Source organism: Hevea brasiliensis, chromosome 12 (genome assembly GCF_030052815.1).
Source record: "Hevea brasiliensis isolate MT/VB/25A 57/8 chromosome 12, ASM3005281v1, whole genome shotgun sequence".
Classification (NCBI taxonomy): domain Eukaryota; kingdom Viridiplantae; phylum Streptophyta; class Magnoliopsida; order Malpighiales; family Euphorbiaceae; genus Hevea; species Hevea brasiliensis.
The window spans coordinates 18,649,811-18,669,552 of NC_079504.1; the positions used below are offsets into that span (position 1 = coordinate 18,649,811).

The 19,742-nt window shown below is 32.2% G+C and overlaps 1 protein-coding gene across 4 annotated transcripts; it reads right to left on the reverse strand.

Moving 5' to 3' along the window:
* Positions 1-1,976: 1,976 nt before the first annotated feature.
* On the reverse strand, positions 1,977-17,874 carry LOC110632418 (disease resistance protein RPV1-like). 4 transcript variants are annotated; one of them, XM_058131212.1, is made up of 6 exons: positions 17,327-17,872; positions 15,764-16,835; positions 15,356-15,655; positions 12,419-14,299; positions 12,037-12,209; positions 1,977-2,299 (listed from the first exon to the last, which is right to left on the reverse strand). In XM_058131212.1, exons 1-4 carry the CDS (start codon positions 17,809-17,811, stop codon positions 12,470-12,472), a joined length of 3,687 nt encoding a protein of 1,228 aa, XP_057987195.1. In that variant the 5' UTR covers positions 17,812-17,872; the 3' UTR covers positions 1,977-2,299; positions 12,037-12,209; positions 12,419-12,469. The 4 variants fall into 4 exon arrangements, with proteins under 4 accessions (XP_057987195.1, XP_057987193.1, XP_057987194.1 ...); XM_058131210.1 differs by lacking the exon at positions 1,977-2,299 and adding an exon at positions 3,716-3,738; XM_058131211.1 differs by lacking the exon at positions 1,977-2,299 and having other exon boundaries at positions 11,727-12,209.
* Between the last annotated feature and the right edge of the window lie 1,868 nt (positions 17,875-19,742).

The following is a 19,742-nucleotide window of genomic DNA, read 5'->3' on the forward strand; positions in this document are numbered from 1 at the left end:
AGTAGGGAATTTGCCTATGGGATTGGGAAATTATTCATTCATTCATTCAATTCCATCATTCCATATGGAGAAACTTTGACTATTGATTGTTCTAGAATTCCTTTTGAGCATGACTCTCTCTTTTGATTGGTTGGTTTGGGGATTTTGAATGATAATTGACTTGATGGCTAAGCGGTGAAAGCTTGGATAAGCATTAGATTCTTTGCATTTTGAGGGATGGGTATATGGATTGTTGGTATGGCTAAAGGTGTGTTAAGTTACTTTAATTGGTAATTTTCATAACTCTTTGGATAAGGCACCCCTAAAAACTTTGCATCACATTTTAAAGTTTGCTTGAGGACAAGCAAAAGCTTGAGTTTGGGGGTATCTGATGCACATATTTTGCATAGTCATTTAGGTCTAATTTCACAATCATTTTATTTGGTTATTAGTCATTTTTAGCTAATTTCATTAGTTATTTAGTTAGTTTTCCATAATTGTCAACTTTGGATTAATTTGTAATTTTTGCTTTGTTTTGTAGGAAAAATGGTGTTTTTGAAGGACTAAAGAGAATTTTTGCCATTGAGGAGTGTCTTCTACAGCAAAAAGATGCCAAAAAACAAGTTTTCAAGCTGAAATATGCATTGACCAAACTGTGCATAACTTGCCGCATAAGCTATGCAGATCTGCATAAGGAGGAAGATCACTGTTCCAACCGGCGAAATGTGCATAGGGAGTGCATAGCTTATGCACATTCTCACCTCCCTTATGCACATTCACGAATTTGTGCATAACCTATGCACCAAGTCATGCGACTCGCATAAGTGACCCAGAACCAGTAGCGCATAAGGGATCGCATAACTTATGCGATCCACTTATGCATCCCATAAAGAGTTCATTAATGAGTGGCGTAAGATTCCCTTAATGTATTCCTCCTAGAACATACTATTTTAGGGCTCCATGTCAGAAAAATGCTATATATAGTCCCATTTTCTCATTTTAGAAGGGGGCAAGGAGCAAAGAAGAAGAAGAGGAGTGGCAGAATTTGAGGAGCCATTTTCACCTTCCACACCATTTTCAACTAAGATTTGCAGATTTCTTTCTTTCTTTACACTTTTCTACATTTCTAGTGTTTAATTCCTTACTTCTTAGCTTAGATTAAAGCTTTATTTCCATTTAAACTCATCATATCTTGTAAGCATTATGGATAGTGAGTAGTTTACTTTTGATTCGGAGTAAGGGTTGTAATATTTGAGATATTTTGTGGATTTTGATTGGGTAATCCATATTTTGTGGTCTTAATGAGTTTTATTCATTTCTTGTATGCTTAATGACATGCTTAATGTAGGATCCCATTGAGTAATGTTCTTAATCCATGGTTGAAGCACCGAAAGGAGAAGGCCTTGTGATAGATAATCAGGAAATTGGACTTAATTAACTTAGACCTAGAAATAGGCTAAGGATTAAGAGGATTCACAGATTAATTAAGGAACTTAATGGGTCTTAATTAATTCTAACTCCACGAAAGTAGGATTAGTTTGATTAAGGTACTCTTTGTCTCACTCGAAAGGGAATTCAAAGGATTTAAGAATTAATCTCCTTAAAACTCATAAGTTTCATAAGATTGGACAACCAATTTAAAATCCCAAAATAGCTCGAATACGAAATCCCGAGCTCCGGAATCATCTTTTTACCATTGTTAATTTCTAATCGAATTTAATCATTTGCCAATTTAAATATTGCCATATCCGAACTTGCTTATTTCTATTTGATGCAATTTTAGTTTAATTAATACATTTTTGAATAGAATATTAATTTTGCACATTTAGATTTCATACTCCATTACCCATTAATTCATCATTTTAATCTCATAAATACTTCAATTTAGTCAACTTTTATATCGAAAATTCAATCATTAACACAACTCCTCGTGGGATCGATATTTTTCTATACTACTTGTACGACCCGTGCACTTGCGGTTGGGACGCATCAGCAGGCTTGTGCCATTTCAACAAATCAGCCACAGAAACTGTCGAAGGGTAGTCTAAATGGGATGGATGGTCACTAACTTTGGCAGCTAACCACTGATGCAAGAAGCTAAGAAGGAAGCAGAGCTTGTAATCTGATTAGCATTCCAAAGCACTTCAATCCTGTTTTTCCAAAGAGACCAAATTAGCGTGCATCTTCTATGAGGAAACTCAATTATAGTCACACGAGTAGGCTCGCAACCTGAGTTAACACAAAGTCACTACCACTGCATCTGCCGTGAGGAAACTCAATATCTCATTTGGAGGATCAGACCGGAATTGAACACCATGAGCTACAGAATGCAATTTCACATAAGATCCTTAATTTCAATGCCACAAGTTTCAATGTGCTAAAGAATCAGCAGTAAAATTCTTCTCGTGAAAACATAAACTAAGTACACTCCATCAAGAAAGGAAATCATGTTAGAGATGAAACTTTAGCTAAAAAAAGTTGAATATACATACACATATTTCATGATCCATGCAAGAAATTGAATATGAATGTGAATAAAAAGGATTTTAGAGTTTATCATAAATTGCAGAGCGTTTTCATAAATTACAGTCTTCTATGCTAATGATGTCAATAAATTAGAAGATCAAAATTTTATTAAAGGCAAAATTATTTCTTTATGTCACTTTGCTAGCAGGTGAAGAAACTAATTTAGTTACAGGTGTGTGGGATACATTAGAAAGAAGAGCTCCTATATATACACAGATCTCTAGATATGAATATGCAAATTAATATTTCATAATAATTTTTGTTCAAAATTCATTCAAACAATTGTATCCATACCCATAAGCGCACTTAATGGCATTAAACCTTTTCCCTCGATTTGTTAATGACGCAATAGTTCAATAATCGATTTGTCACGAAATTTTCTTTAGTCATTGAATTGAAAAAGCACGAAAAACAGGTTACTCAATTGTACTTTCCCCAAAAATTTAACAATTTATACATCTTAATTAAATTTCTTTTTAGAGATAAATTGGATTTGAAATGGAATAATGGTCCCTATATTCATTAAAATAGCTTTTTTTTATAAATATGATGCTGCACATGGATGATCGGAATTCTTAGACTAAAAATATCTTAATTAAGTTACACTAGTATTATAGAATGATTAGAAAAAATATTATTTATCATAAAAACTAATATAATTGAATTAATCTGGACATTATTTATCATGAACTCCATACCATCCAAATCCATTAGAAAAAAAAAAAATCTTTATTCTCCTATACCATTCCATGAACTCCATACCATCCATATCCATGTGAAGATTATTTGTCAATAAGTTTTAATGTCTATAAATTATTTTAGGACTATAAGGAGCAGTGATATTGAAATTGTTTTAAGGACCTCAATCAAGCCAAAAGGAAAGAAAAAACAAACAAACAAACAACCAACACCACTGAAGGGAAGCATAGGGAAAAAAGGGACAACAATGATGGTGAGCATTAGTTGTAACACCCTCATCATAGGTAGTCCGTACGTTCTACTGTTTCGACGACTAACGTCTGTTCGGACAGTCAGAATGCCTGAAACTACACTTAAATGATAGTGAGGAGACATAAAATGATGAAATACATGATAAGAAAATACAAGAAAAATTAAGAGAAAATAAAAGAAAAGAAATGCAACTAGGTTAAACGAGTCGAAACCGTAGCGATGGGTGACCGCACCAGGAAGTTACGACGAAGACAATTGTCGACCCCAGGACCACGAGAAACCCTAGAAAATAATTTTCGAGACTTAATTAAAGGTCTACTGAGGTACAAATGACATTAAAAATGTTAAAGAAAATTTAGTTAATCAGTACAGATGAACACGAAAATTGAAGGAATCGGCGGATCAGAGATTTAATCGGTAGTACCGAAAAAGTGGGACTACAACCCGAAGAGGGGTATTTTGGTCATTTGACACCTAGAGTTGGCTTTTGACCTAAATGTCCATTAAAAATAAGTGAATTAAAATTTGAAAACCCCATGAAAAGATGAAATTATACATGTAGTGTAATTAAAGGAAAATGAGGGGGGTATTATTTGAAATAATGAAACCTTGATTATTATAATAATTAAACAAATATTAGTGGACTATATAAAGCCATAAAATGCCAAAGTCCACCACTTCAATCATCTTCTTCTTCACTTCACTAAAGTGGCCGAACCAAAGCTCCCAAGTTCTTCCATGGAGCTCCATCATCCAAGCTTAAAATCACCCTCCATTTTCAACCAAAAATCATAAGTCCCTTCACTAAAGTTTGTCCACACACTTTGGGAAGACTATAGACAGCAACAAGGAGTGGAAATTTTGGAGTTTTACAAGCTTGAGAATTTTGTGATTCAAGGTTAGTGCTTTAACTTTCCACCTCTCTTCTTTAAATCTTGATTTGGGCTTAGGATGAGTTGATATGCTAAGGAAATTTGAAGAAATTGATGAGTAATTATAAGTCTTCAATTCGGCAGCCTTGGTACTCTTGAGAGGTTGATTAATTTCTACATGTAAATGATGATTAGTGAAGTTGATTAGGCTAATTATATGTACTAGCAAATTGATGTCATGTGTATGTTTGAACTTGATACTTTGAAGTAGGGTTTTGAAATGAATATTGAGGATTAGTGCAAATGTTCAATTCGGCAGCTTTGAGGTACTTAGGAGATGGATTATTTCATTAAATTAAATGGTGATTTGTGATGTTGATAAATAAGCAAGTGAGGGCTATATATTGATTGATGAAAATATTTATACTAGAACATTTATTGAATGTGAATTGAATGTGTAATTACTGGACATTTGACCAAATTGAGATTTGATAATATTGCTAGAATTTAATGGTATTGAGACTGAATGATGATATTAGAAGTGCTATAGATGGTATTTGAAGTTTGGGAGATGGAGAAATGAATATTGGGAGTGTTCTTTTGTGCAGGTTGTGAACATTGTTGAAAACAATGTGTAATTTGAGCCATAATTGACCTTGTGTGACTCCAATTGGTATGAGGCCAATTGGAGGTGAAATATGACCTAAAACACTCCAATTTTCATGTAGAAACCATGTCCAAATTCTGCATAAAAAGTGACTATAAGTTTGCCCTAATCCGGATTGCCATTTAGTGAACCCAGAAATAACCAAATAAACAGTGTTCATTCATTTGGTCATATCTTACTGTAGACAGGTTCAAATGACTTGAAATTTATACCATTGGAAAGCTTAGACATAGGGCTACAACTCTTGTGAAGACACTAAAGCCTAGAAATACCATTAACCAAGTCAAATTGCTTGCCTAAGTAGGAATACTAAAACTATCCAGAACCAAAACTGCCCAGATTTGCTAAACATAGGCTACTTGACCAGTTTTGGCAAAGAAGCTATAACTTGGTCCATAGAACTCCAAATGACATGAAATCAGCGTCAAAATTTCAATAAGACATAGATTGCAAGATTGGTGTTTTGATCAGAACCCAGAAATCAAGAGAAATAGGTCAATTGGCTAGGCCAAGTTAGTGCATAAATTCTGGAAATGTGCATAGGTAACCATTTACTCCAGCATAGTCTTTTAAGCATATCTCCCACTAGAAATCTTCAATTGAAATGAGCCATAGCATTCTGGAAACCTAAGAAACAAATCTTCAACTTTGTTTTAGACATCTTCCTCAACTTATGAATGTAAGAAGCTTAAATATTGGGTCAAAGCTACTGACCTAATTGAAATCCTGTTGCTACAAGACATTTGAGTCCAGTCCAATAATTTGACTATAAGTAATTCTACAAGACTTGAAAAATTATAACAAAAAATTTTGAGTGATCATAAGACATAGGGCAATAAATCCTATGAAGAACACTAGACCTAAATGTTGCTACAACCTATCCAAATAATTTGACAAAGTATGATACCAAAACTGCCTAGTAAGGGAACCAAAATCCAGAATTGACCCAGTTATGGTTATTTAACTATAACTTGAGTTATACAAATCCAAAAGACATGATTCAAAAAGGAAAATAAAGACAAGACATAGAGAAACAACTTCCATTGAGGAAGTGTGGCCAAAAAGTAGCCACAAATTGCTCAATTTGATATGCAAAGACAAGACAGTAAAGTTGAACCTAAAGAAAGGTTCTTGGAATAAAATATTGACTTATCCCTAATAAGTCACTACATGCTAAATTACATAAAACAGGTATGTGGATCCCACTTTTTTTACTTTCCCACTATAAGGTGACATGAAATCATTTGATACATAAAATGTAAATTACCTAAATGGTTTGCTAAACACGTAAGTCATATGAAAATACACTTGGGACCTATGTTTCCATCGTATACAAAATAACAATACTATAAATATGTATAGTACATGACATAAAATAATGAGAGTGATAAATACATAAGTTATATGAATATGTACTTGAGACTCATGTTCCCATTATAAATGACATGAATATGTAATTGGAACCTATGTTCCCATTATAATGACATGAAAATGGTATCAGAGCAAAGTAGGGATGGCGATACGTAACGCCTACAATTCCTGGAAACTCTCACGCGTGAACTGTGGCGAAGCGTGGCTCTCCGCCCAGGGGCTTGCAGGGACGGCATTACGTAACACCTGCGAGTGCTCTGATAGGTACCCTTATTTGCCACCAAAGACAGTGAATTATGATATCAGATGCCATTGTGCATAATTATATTTCTGGCCTTGTGCCTGACAAACAGTTGTATACAGGATATTATATGCCTGCTCGCTGGCCTAGTGTCTGATATGACAGTTGTATATAGGATAGAATATTCTCGTATATCTAGTCTTTATAGACTGTTATAGGTTACTTGGACACAAATACACTGATATGACATGAAATACACTGATATGACATGAAAGACACTGATGTGATTTTAAAGACTCTGACATGAGTTTAAAAAGACAGAGAATGAAATAAATACACAGAAAAGATACTGCTAATTAATTTATTCCCAAAGTGCAGTAAAATATGCAAGTGACCTAGAATTGCAAAAGTTTACACAGAATTATTATTTATAATTATTTAGTTGAATTTCTTTAAAATTATGCACCACTAAGCAATTTACTTAGCGCGTTGGATTTTCCATCACGTAGGTACTGGAGACCAGACACAGCAACGGCCATGGCAGCAGTCACCATAGTAGTACTCTGATTACAGTTGTCTAGATCTGCTATAGTCCAGAGTCCAGAATCACCTCATCAGTAATAATATTTTGGTAGGGCCCATGTATAGACTAGTATTTTGATTCATGTAATTATAGTTGATGATGTAATAAATTGTATTGATACTTTTGAGACTGTAAAATAAGCTTGTGAACTTTTGTGTATAATTTCCATATGAATGAATGAATGAATGAATGAAAAATATTATTTTCTTGAAATTGAATGAACAGATATGATATGATATGGTATATGGAAAAATAATACAGATATGAAATTATTTTTAACAGGTGACTATTGGAACCCGCCAGATGCTAATAAATCAGAGAAGGCTCTGCCCGGGTTTTCACAGAAATAAATTGTGATAAAAAAGAAAAAAATATTATCACATGTTTTCTACAAAGTTTAAAAATTAACAATGGACACGATAGGATAAGATAAGGTGCTCCGGCACCGAATGTGCACTTCTTACTTGGCTACACTGTAGACGGGTGAAGGGTGTCACATTAGTGATTAGCAAAAGCAGAACCTGAGATTTGGTGAATGAATGCATGGTTTTGCTACTGACAGCGGGAATTACACAACTGAATCATCTATTAAAATTTGTCATTCATCCTTATGTTAAAACCACCTTTCTCCATCCTATATGTCAATTACTCAACAAATTCTGGAATAAATCGCTTCACAATTAGGACAAATAGAACACAAATTTAGCAATCAAATAAATTAGTTTACCAATTAAGAAGTTGATGATTTTAGCTTTATAGACAGAGTAATTCATAATCCCACTGAATTAATGCATCAAATAAAAAATCATGGCTAGAGGGTATCATTAAAATGGATTTGGCCAAAAGCACTAAAATATAATAATCAGAGATAGGTCCTCAAAGAGTCCAACAAAAATCAAATAGAAGTAAAAAGAAAATGCAATATGAATTTTTTTTCCTTTTTTGTGGATCCTTACCCTAAATAAAGCAAAGATCTTAAAAGAAGGCACACACTCCCTTCAAAGTTGGTTTTGATGAAAGAAAGAGCTACATAAAATCATTTAGCGGCTGCCTAAAGGAAGGTTTATAATTTAATAGTTAGCAAAAGGATTGGAATCTTCATCAAAGAAAAAAAAATCATGAAATACAAAACCAAGATTTTTTACTTGTTTTTTCTTTAACTAGCGTACAAAGCAAAGGACTAGATTTTTGTTTCTAAAGTGACACAAACCCAGGAGCTGCTTCTACTTTGCAATTCATTCTTTCCCTACTTACCAACTTAATCTCAGAAAGAGTGTTAGAAAATTTTCATGGTCCTACGAACTCAACTAGCATAACCACCAAGAGAAAAATCACGATGCACTATGCTGAAACTTACTAGAGCAGGTAACAACCTTAATAAGTGTCAAAAAGGGTTTGTAAGTTTATTTTTCCTCTTCATTTTCAGCCACCCAAAATTTTCCACAGAAGAGGGTGAAGCATAATAAACATACACTAAACATTCTCTAATGGTAAGAAGAGATCTATATGATAAGCAATAACATGGACAAACATAGAAAGAAACATCACAGCATTGGCACATACACAAATTTAAATACTACAGATGCATAGGAAGAGCAAGGAAGAACAGAGTCAAGGAATCTGTTAGAGTCCAAGTCCAATTGGAATGAGGAAGTATAATTAATTTAGGAAATATAATTAGTTTAAGAAGTTTAGTAGAATTTAAATTATTAAGTTTAATAATTAGAGTCCTAAAATGACTAGATTTTAGTGGCCTATATATATGAATAGTTGGTTGGCTATTATATGGAATACATTGCAAAGAGCCTATAAAGTGAAGAGGTGTGTTGAATTCTGTGAGTTTTGTTTGAGTGATTTTGAGGGTGAGAAAAATAATTAGTGATTGTAATTGTTTTTCCTTAATAGTAGATTTGTTTGGTGGAGTAGGCTTACGTCGAACCACGTTAAATTTTGTGTTCTTTATTTTATGTGGGTGTAGTTTTTCACAACAAGTGGTATTAGAGCCTGGTTCGAGATGTCAAAGATGGCAAGCACAAAATTTGAGGTGGAGCTGTTCGATGAAAAAAATAATTTCAGTTTATGGCAAAGCACTGTGAAGGATGTCTTTGTGCAATAAGGATTAATTAAAGCATTGAAAGAGAAGAAACCAGCGACCATGAAAGATGATGATTGGGAAGAGCTTCAACAAAGGGCTGTGAGTACGATTAGATTGACGTTACCCCCAGATGTGAAGTACAATGCCTTGGAGGAGACCTCGCCTGTTGTTTTGTGGAAGAAATTGGAGAGCCCGTATATGTCAAAATCACTCACAAATTGCTTGTACTTGAAGAATGAGTTATACTAACTCAGAATGGATGAAGGTACTGATGTGAGGGATCATCTTAATATTTTTAATAAATTAATTACCCAATTGGCTAGTGTTGGTGTGAAGGTTGATGAAGAAGATAAAGCTCTCTTGCTTTTAACCTCTCTCCCACACTCTTATAAAAGCTTGGTGACAGCTCTAACAATTGGGAAGGAGACTTTGAAGGTAGAGGAGGTTATCACAGTTATCTTGGATGATGAGAAGTTCAAAAAGACAAGTAGTAGTAATGAAGGTGGAGCCTTTATTGCTGGTTCTAATCGTGGTAAAAGCAATTCACATGGAAATAATTGGAGAAGGAATAGTAGATCGAGTTCGAGACCATGAGTAGACCATGAAGATAGAGAATGCTACTATTGTCATGAGAAGGGCCACATTCAATATCGTTGTATGAAAATGAAGGAAGATCTTGCAGAGTTTAAATAATTCAAGAAGAGTCGTGGAAAAGAAAAAGAAGGAACTTCTGCAATTGCAATTGATGATGGTATTGATAGTAAATGTTTGAATGTGGATGATGATAGGAAAAGGCAAAAGATCCATTACAAGATGAGTGGTTAATAGATTCTGCTTGCCCATTTCATATTTGCTCAAAGAAGGAGTAGTTTGATGTGATTGAAGAAAAAAAAGGAGAAAAAGTGAAGTTAGCCAATGGGAATAAGATGAAAGTTGAAGGTATTGGAAGAGTGAAGATCAAACTGCATGGTGATCAAGTAAAAGTGTTCAATGAAGTGAGATATATTCCTAAATTTGAAAGGAACTTAATTTCCTTGGGTAAATTGGATTCTTTGAATTATGGTGTTCGATTCATGGTGGAGTTATGAGAGTTAACCGAGGTGCTCTTGTGATCATGAAGGGTGAGAAGATTGGTACAAAGAATCTCTACAAATTAGAAGAAAGCACATTCATTGGAAGAATGCAAGTGAAAGCCAGAGGTAACATCAACAATCAAGAGTGTAAGGAAGTACCCAAGAGAAAATTGACTTTTGCAGAAATTGTGAAGACTAATTCCATTTGACTTGGAGATGGAGATTGTTAGAGTCCGAGTTCAATTGGAATTAGGAAGTATAATTAATTTAGGAAATATAATTAGTTTAGGAAGTTCAGTAGAATTTTAATTATTAAGTTTAATAATTAGAGTCCTAAAAGGACTAGATTTTAGTGGCCTATATATATTAATAGTTGATTGGCTATTATATGGAATGTATTCCAGAGAGCCCATAAAGTGGAGAGGTGTGTTGAATTCCGTGAGTTTTGTTTGAGTGATTTTGAGGGTGAGAAAAATAATTAGTGATTGTAATTATTTTTCCTTAATAGTAGATTTGTTTGGTGGAGTAGGCTTACGCCGAACCACATTAAATTTTGTGTTCTTTATTTTATGTGGGTGTAGTTTTTCACAACAGAATTAACTATACGTATAAAACTCCTTTTTTCCAAATGCGTAATATTATGACTATGGACAGTTGGACAATAATTGAGGTGTTATTGGTGCCAGCTACAAATTTTAAAAAATTTATAATTGTAGACAAATTGCCTGGAAAGAGATCATGTAATTTTCTCTCAAAGAGGTGAAGGAACAAAGAAAAAAAGGTCAAACAAAAAGTAGAGGGTGCACCAACAGAAGAAAGTAACGTTGACATATGGGTTCAATCATATACAACATAGCAAATGTTCAGCATAACATATTATGCAGATTTAAATGGAAGCTAAGAGTCAAAAAAATGTTGTATAAGAGAAGCAGTTCTTGAGAAAAGAAAAACAAAAAGGAAAATAAATCACAAGAGGTAGAAATTGTTAATTAGTTTCTTGGGATTTCTTTTACTGGAGGATGAAGATACTGCTTCATATAGAATTCCAAATAAAATCTATTATAAAGCAGCAAATGAGTTTTCATTGCAAGTGTGGGATAAACCGAGAAACACAGTTCCCATTGTCTCTGAGGAAGAATTAATATATGCAACTTTACCACTTTATGTGACATGCAAAATACTTCTACTCATAAGATCACTATGCGTTCGTAATTTCACCAAAGGGACATGTATTCATAATTTTGGAAATCTAAGTCAATATAATTAAAGACAGAATAAGAAAGAAATTCACATTTTACAAAACTACTTTACAGACCAAGAAAATTAATTGAATTGAAATTACTCTCTGAAAGAAAAAGGAACCGGACAAACCAAAATTCTGAAGTATCTTCTTTTGAAAAATAAAATTGAACCAAAGTAAAGAACTAAATGAATTGAATTAAACCGAAATAATTGGTTTGATTCATTTCAATCCATTGGTTCTTCAAATCTCAATAACCAAAACAAAACAAATCCAATATTACAGGTCACAAGAGTCGAAACAAATCAAACATAAATCTTTAGATTTCAAAGCAAATCCAACACTACAGATCAAAATAAATTACCAATATCATCCAAAAATAACAAAATCACAAGAGATAGAGAAGGGTTGGTGTCGGAAACGACTTTGGAAACGTACTGGCGAGATGGAGAAGGCCGAGGTTGGCATAGAGTGAGTCTGCAAGACGCCGCTGAAGTCGCGAGAGATGGGCTCGTGAGACTTGCCAGATCAGAAAGTTGATGCCCAAAACAAATGAGACTCGATAGATCAGATAGTTGATGCCCAGATTTGAAAGACGTCGACGCAGCTTGCTGGTGGTGATAGAGGCAAAGGAGCCAATATCAGAATAAAATCAATTTGGTTTAATTTTTCGATTTAAACCGAAGAATCTCATTCAAATTTCAAATCATCATTAATAGCATTTTAATTAGATTAGATATGTAAGAGTTTGAATGCCAAAACATTGTCATATGTCAAAATATCAAAAGGATATAAAAATATAAAAATGGAGGTGACTTACAGGGAAAGAGAGCCGCAAGCCTCAGTTCTCCACAATTAGTAGGGACGGATTTCAAAGAAATTTGTAGAATTTGGGAGCAAATTCACATGAAGAACTTGAAGGAACAATGGTAGCGTCGCAGTTAATCCCATCCTGAGCATTTGAAAAGTAATCTTCCACAAAGAAATTTTGCCTCAATCTTTTAGGGTGCGTTTCCACCTCCTGGTTGCCATTGATATTACTGGAGTAGAAGTCTTCCCTGCTTCTCTTATTGTTGGCATTTGTTGTTTCTTTGAATTGCTCCAGAAAATTGGCGTCTCTGCATTTGTTTAGCTCAACTTTGTCATATAACAAGTGGAACCCAAACCTTTTCACTTCCAACTTTCTCTCATCGTCGGAGCACATATTCTCAGGGTCGAGGTGGAATGTTGCCTTGTTCTCCATTTCACAATTTTGTTTGAGCCAATCTAAAAAGAAAATGTCATCGCCATCGTACCAAAATAACACATGATCTGATTCTATGGTATTTTCCAAAAAGATATATTCACTTGTAAAATTGACCTCTCTGTAGCCATTATTGTTTTTGAAACTGCTTTGACATGTTAAGGGTCCATCCTCATCATCAAAAACAGGAGCCTTGAGTTCTAGAATAGCACAAAAAACAAAACCCCGGAACATATTATTGAAGCAACCAGGAGGGAATGAAGTTTCTATTAAATGTCCTGGGCCTTCACAGCTCAACCACTCAGGAATTTTGCTTCCGGGTAAACCAACCAAAAAATGACGATACAATGCTCTATAACTTCTAGCAATGGCTAATTCTTTAATTCTCTGGATAGCATCTGCCATAATGGTGCCACGTGCATTTTGGTCCAAATTTACGCAATTACAAAAATTCAATTCATAACCAATTGATGACGGCAATTCTTCTATTTGAGTATCATTTAGAAACAATACTCCCAATGATGATAAAGAGAAAATGTCAAGGGGAATTTTTACGAGTGCAGTGCCATCTAGATATAGATCTCGTAAATAGCATAAACCATATAAAGGAGGCAATTTCTCTAGATTTGAACAGCCACCGAGATGTAGAGTCTCAAGACATTTCAATTCACAAATGCTGTTTGGGAGACTCTTAAGGTTTTTACATCTCTTCAAATACAAACTAACAAGTGAAGAGAGACAACCAATTGATGACGGCAATTCTTCCATTGGAGTATCACTTAGAGACAGTAATTCTAATGATGACAAAGAAACAATGTCAGGAGGAATTTCTACAAGTGCAGTGCCATCCAGATATAGCTTCTTTAAGGAGCATAAACCATATAAAGGAGGCAATTTCTCTAGATTTGAACAGCCATGGAGATTCAGAATCTCAAGGCGTTTCAATTCGCAAGTGCTATTTGGGAGACTGTTGAGCATTTTACATCCTCTCAAATCTAACTCAACAATACCATTATTTGATGAGGGCAATACTTCTGAACTTTCCATAATCTGCGGCGACATGATGAGATTTGGGCAGAAACTGATATCAAGTCTTATAAAAGTATTGCAATATATAATTCTTGGAAGACTTCTAAGATTTTGGCAATGGGTGATATCTAAGACCAAAAGATTGTCAAGAAATTGGATAGATGACGGAGACCACTCTTCCACTCCAGAATTAGCGAGTTCTAAATATTTTATGCCTCTCGGCATTTGTGGAACACTTCTCAACTTTTTGCAATGACTTAGATCAAGAGAATCGAGTCTTTCCAGGCACTGAATGGATGATGGAATCTCAATCAAACTCTCACAACCTTCAAAATTTATCACTTCCAGGCTTGTCATCATAGAAAAATCAGGGACTATTTTCAGATGCTTTGACCAATTAAGATCAAGAGATTTTAAGTTTGGCAAACACTGCATAATACAAATACACGAAATAATTTTTAACTATAAATTCTCAGAAAGCCCATATATAGACAGCCAGTGGCATAACTATAATTTTTCATAATTTTTTTATCATTCATAATAACATAAAAATCCTATATCATTTATTCCTATCCATTTTTCATATTTTTCATATTTTTAATATGCACTTTCAAAGTAAAATTTATCTTTAGTTAAAATTGAAATTTTAATTAAGTAAATAAAAAGCATAATTATATTTTAATGATATATTTTTTTAGCTACAAATATTTACATTAATTATAAGAAATAAATAATCAATTTACAAAAATGTAATGAAATTATTTATTTTTATTATATTTTTTAGACTATATAGGTGGCAACAATACATTAATTTAATGTTAGAAAACATTTTCATATTTGTAAATGAATTTTTTCTAAATTAAAAAAAAAAGTGTTATATTTAAAAGTTCAGTTAGATCTATTTTTTTTCTAAATAATAATAATAATAATAATAATTATTATTATTATTATTATTATTATTATTATGTGCAAAGATAAATATGTTCCTTTATATTTTTCAATTAAATTAATTATTTTATATAAACATATTTTTCCTTTAAAGCCTAAATCCAACACCGTGGACATTCTTATACATACTAAGTTTTGGATTAGATTAGAATTGTAGTAGAGAAACTTTCTAATAATTAAATTAAATCATTAACCCTTCTAAATCATATGATATGATCATCCCTTTACTAAAGGAAAAAAAAAAAAAAGAAATTATATTAACCACATATGGCATGAGTATGTAGGATTTGTTAACAAAAATTTTACTCAATAATATACAATTATGACTATAATATAGTTAACCCTAAGATTTTCTATTCAATAAATTCAGTAAGTTATTTACAAAATGATGAGAAAAAAATTACTTAAAATATCTTGAAATTTTTCGATTGGTGAACTCTAAAATTGTTTTTTTTTTTGGTTTAAATCTAGGCGCTTAGCAATAAAATTTTTAATTGATGAAATTGTAAAGGGAACAGATATATATGTAAAGCTTACCGTAGATCCATTCCAGAGCTCTTCAACTTCGCTACATGGCATGATGAGGTGGACAAGGTTTTCCATGGAAAAATTTAATGGCAAAGACTTGAAAGGGTATTTTTCCCAATGAAGTAAACTCAACTTGTTAGGAAGACATTTTAGATAATTTGATTGAAATCTGAATTCAGTAAAATTTGAGCGATCCCTGTAAAATTTTAGCAATCTCAAGTTGGGCATTCGTGAGAAGACTGAATCATTCAAATGTACCCTTCTAATTTCAGACAGGTTCAAAAGTAGGCCTTCAACTGCTTCATTTGCCTAACAATCAATATCACAGAGAAAGAGGAAGTTATATATCAATACTTTGCAAAGAAATACTTTTGTCATTTCTTTTAAATGATATCATAATGTTTTACATATATATACCTTATTATTAGTTGAGGTCAACATATCACAGATGTCATTAGAATTGCATAATATGATACCCTTCCGCCGAGCAATATCTTGACCCATTTCCACTATCAGATCGTGCATCTTTAACAGGTTATTCACAACAGTTACAAGACACTTATCCACCAGACGAATTATTCCCCAACGTGTAGGAAAATCACAACCATTTAGTATATCTTCTACATAGCTTTTGCCATATCCATTGAAGAAACAAGCAATATATAAAAATATTTTCTTCTGCATTTCATCTAAATCATTATAACTTATTTCTAAGACTTCCATAATATCGCTGTCAGGATATCTCTTCAGTTTATTCAATTCAATTTCCCATTCTTCAGGAGTCTTATTGCACAGATGGGAACCCAAAACTTCGAGAGCTAATGGAACACCTTTACAATAAGCTTGTACCCTTTTGGACAACTCTATATATTGCATCGGAGGATACTTTTGTTCGAAGGATTTCATACTTAACAACTGAAAAGCATCACTACAATCCAATCCCTTAACCTCATAGATTTTGTCAACTCTGCTAAGAACTTGTTTGTCTCTGCTTGTTATTATGACTCTACTTCCTGAACCAAACCAACCATGATCTCCAGCCAAAGCCTTTAATTGCTTTGAATCGTTGACATCATCAAGAACAATGAAAACCTTCTTTCTTCTCAATATATCCAAAACAATAGTGGGAAGTACACAGGGCGTTTGTATACTCAAATGTTCATCCCCTACAAGTTTGGAAAAAAGATTTTGTCGTAAATGCAGTAATCCATGCTTTTCTGTACTTTCCCTAACGTTGTTTAGAAAGTAACAAGCATCAAATTCATCAGAGATTTGACCGAAAAGCGCTTCAGCAATGGTTGTCTTTCCTATGCCGCCTATTCCCCAAATTCCAATAAAACGAACATCTGCCATCTCAATACATAGGAATGATAGAATTTCGTTGAGGTGAGCATCAATCCCAACTAAATCATCACAAGCACTAAAGGAGACGGGATATAGTTTCTTCATGATATGTTTGACAACTTTGTCAATTAATTCCGATTCATTCCTAGCAAAACATGATAAAAAAAAGCTACGTAATAATGAATCAGAGATACAAACAAACTTAAAACTTTAAAGGCATTTGAATCCTGATGCTCAAAATTTGATTCGAGAACATCTTTATTATAAATAAAAAAAGAAATTTTATATATCAATTGAAATATAAATCAAGATTTATACTTATTTTAGCCAATATATCTATCTAAAGTACCCACAATACTACATTTTGGTATAAATAAGGTACCTTGCACATTATTAACCAAAGGCATACTTGTTATGAGGAGTTTAAAATCATACTGGTCATTCAATCGATTTACTAACTATTTCGATTTGAAAGGTTAAAAAGCAATTTGACTAAGTGAAAAGAATAGTTAAAAATAATTTAAAATTCGAAAATTTTTATCTTTCTTGTGGTAATTAAAAATAAATAAAAGAAATAAACCGAATTAGATCAAACCAGTTGCCTGGTTAGTTGGGTCTAATTCTGAAAACAATTACCTGTAGCTGCTGGAATCCCATCCAGACAGATTGGCTACTTCCGTCAAAGCAGTGCTCCACTTCTCCACAATGTCTAAGCTGTGCTTAAATTTTTCTTTAACTTCTCCAAATGCTTCTCCAAATTTCCCAGTCTGTTTTCTAACATCACGAGGATCTACATGATAGAAAATGGGTAAAATCTTTCGCCCCATTTCTTTCTGGCAGTCAATGATCTTCACCAGTTCATCTAGGCACCACCGAGAGGATGCATAATTTTCTGAGAAAATTACTACAGAAATCTTGGATTCTTCAATCGCTTTCATGAGCGCTGACGAGATCCCTTCTCCTCTCTCAAGATCATCGTCTATGAATGTTGTAATATTTTTCCGGCAAAGGGCAGCATGAAGGTGACAAGTAAAAATTTGACGAGTTTCAATTCCCCTAAAGCTAAGGAAAACATCGTAGCTAGTTTTACAGGAGAAGGCTAAAGATGAAGTAGAAGCCATATTTAACAAGCAGGGTTTTGTTTGGTAGGAATGAAAATAGAGGAATTGCAGAGAAAGATGGCTAAACCTGGGAACTATTTATAGTTGATCTGCATCAAACCACCTACGAGATTTTGTATATTCGAGGAAGTTTCAATGCGATCACTTTCGGCAGTAAAAGAAACTACAATGAACCCACCATTTTCTACTCTTTCTCTTTCAGCTGACGGATTGTGTACATATATAAAAGAGAGTTATTGCTTCTTTTAACGCGTATGAGATCTAAGAGGTAAGTGAGAGGAAATTGAGAGGCACGACTTTTCTAAAGCAACTCTTCTTTAATTTATTGACTTGACTTCAGCTTTGCAGTCTTTTTGTCAATTAGTGAATTTCATTAAGGGCCTGTTTGGATTAACTGTTGAATACAACTGATAACTGTTAGCTGATAGCTGTTACTGTTAGCTGATAGCTGATAACTGATAGCTGATGATAGCTGTTTTATATTAAGTGTTTGGTAAAATTATATTTAGCTGTTGCTGTTAATATGTGAAATGACTAATAAGGGTATATATCATATAATTTATTTTATTATTTAAATAAATATAAAATTATAAATTTATTGCATTATATTATTTATTTTATTATTAAATTAAATATATAATTATTAAATTAATATATTATATTATTTGAATAAATATATAATTATTAATATTTTATATTATATCATTTATTTTATTATTGAAATAAGAAAATAATTATTTTTTAAGATAATTAAATAATTTTAAAAATATAGATAAAATAATAAAATAATTATTATTGTTAATAGAAAAATTTATAATTAATTTTAAATTTTTTGATATAAATAAATATTTTATATTTTATGTTATTAATAAAAAATATTTTAACAAAGTTAAAATACATTAATTAAAATTATAAATAAAAAAATAAAAATATTAATAATATTAATTTTCAAGTTAAATAAAAAAGGATAATATGGTCAAAATAAAAAATAAAACCAGATCAGCTATCAGCTGATGAGAAACAGCTCTAAAAATAGAGCTGATACAAACTGCAGCTGATGGGTATCATATCAGTTGCCCATCAGCTATTAGCTCTATTTTTTTAAGCTTGCCAAACACCACAATTTACCTGTTTGGGTGTCTATCAGCTATTAGCTGAATCCAAAAGGTAAACCAAACACCCCCTAAGTCAGTCTGTGCATGTGAAGGGGAATATTAGGTTTGAAAAAAACTCTTTTTGTTATTTACAAAAATACCGATAAAATATATTTATCATGATGTATATGTAAATTTATATTTATAAATTTAAATTTAAATTTATTACTAATAATTTTTAGTAAAATATATTTATTATTAAATTTTATTAATTGTTCTAAATATTTATAAATTTATAATATAAAAAATAAAATTTATTTTAATTATATATGTGTAGGAAGGAGGGAAGAATAATAAGATAAACAAAAACATCTTAACATAATTATAAAATTACTAGTATAAATTAACTCTTTAATTAACATAATTATAAAACTATTATTCAAAGATTAATTATTTAATTAAATAAAAAATTTACATTTATATAAATAGATATGAAATTATAATCCTATTCATTAATAACTATTTTATTTGTTAGACTCTTAGAGTAGAGTAGGAATGTAAAATGAATGCAAATAGGCGATGAATCTTTACATAAGATTGCATTATCAATGCAATTAAAAGTTTTAAAATGTAATCAATGGTATTAAAATTATTATTTTAATATTACAAGTTCTTTAATTTAAATTTCAATGAAAATAAATAAAAAATTAATAATTAAATTTAACAATATTTTATGTATTTGAGGGATCTTGGAATTGTAATTTGTTAGTTGTATATAAAAATTTAAAAAAAGTGATAATTTATTGAAAAAAAAATTAAGAAACGAGACTTTCTTTT

What these genes read in the sequence shown, in the direction of transcription:
- LOC110632418 (XM_058131212.1), bottom strand. Translation starts at nt 17,811, where the DNA reads ATGGCTTCTACTTCATCTTTAGCCTTCTCCTGTAAAACTAGCTACGAT. An exon ending in TGACCTCAACTAATAATAAG is followed by an intron (nt 15,656 to 15,763) that starts GTATATATATGT and finishes ATTGATTGTTAG; the next exon opens with GCAAATGAAGCAGTTGAAGG. An exon ending in AGCTCTGGAATGGATCTACG is followed by an intron (nt 14,300 to 15,355) that starts GTAAGCTTTACA and finishes TGTATTATGCAG; the next exon opens with TGTTTGCCAAACTTAAAATC.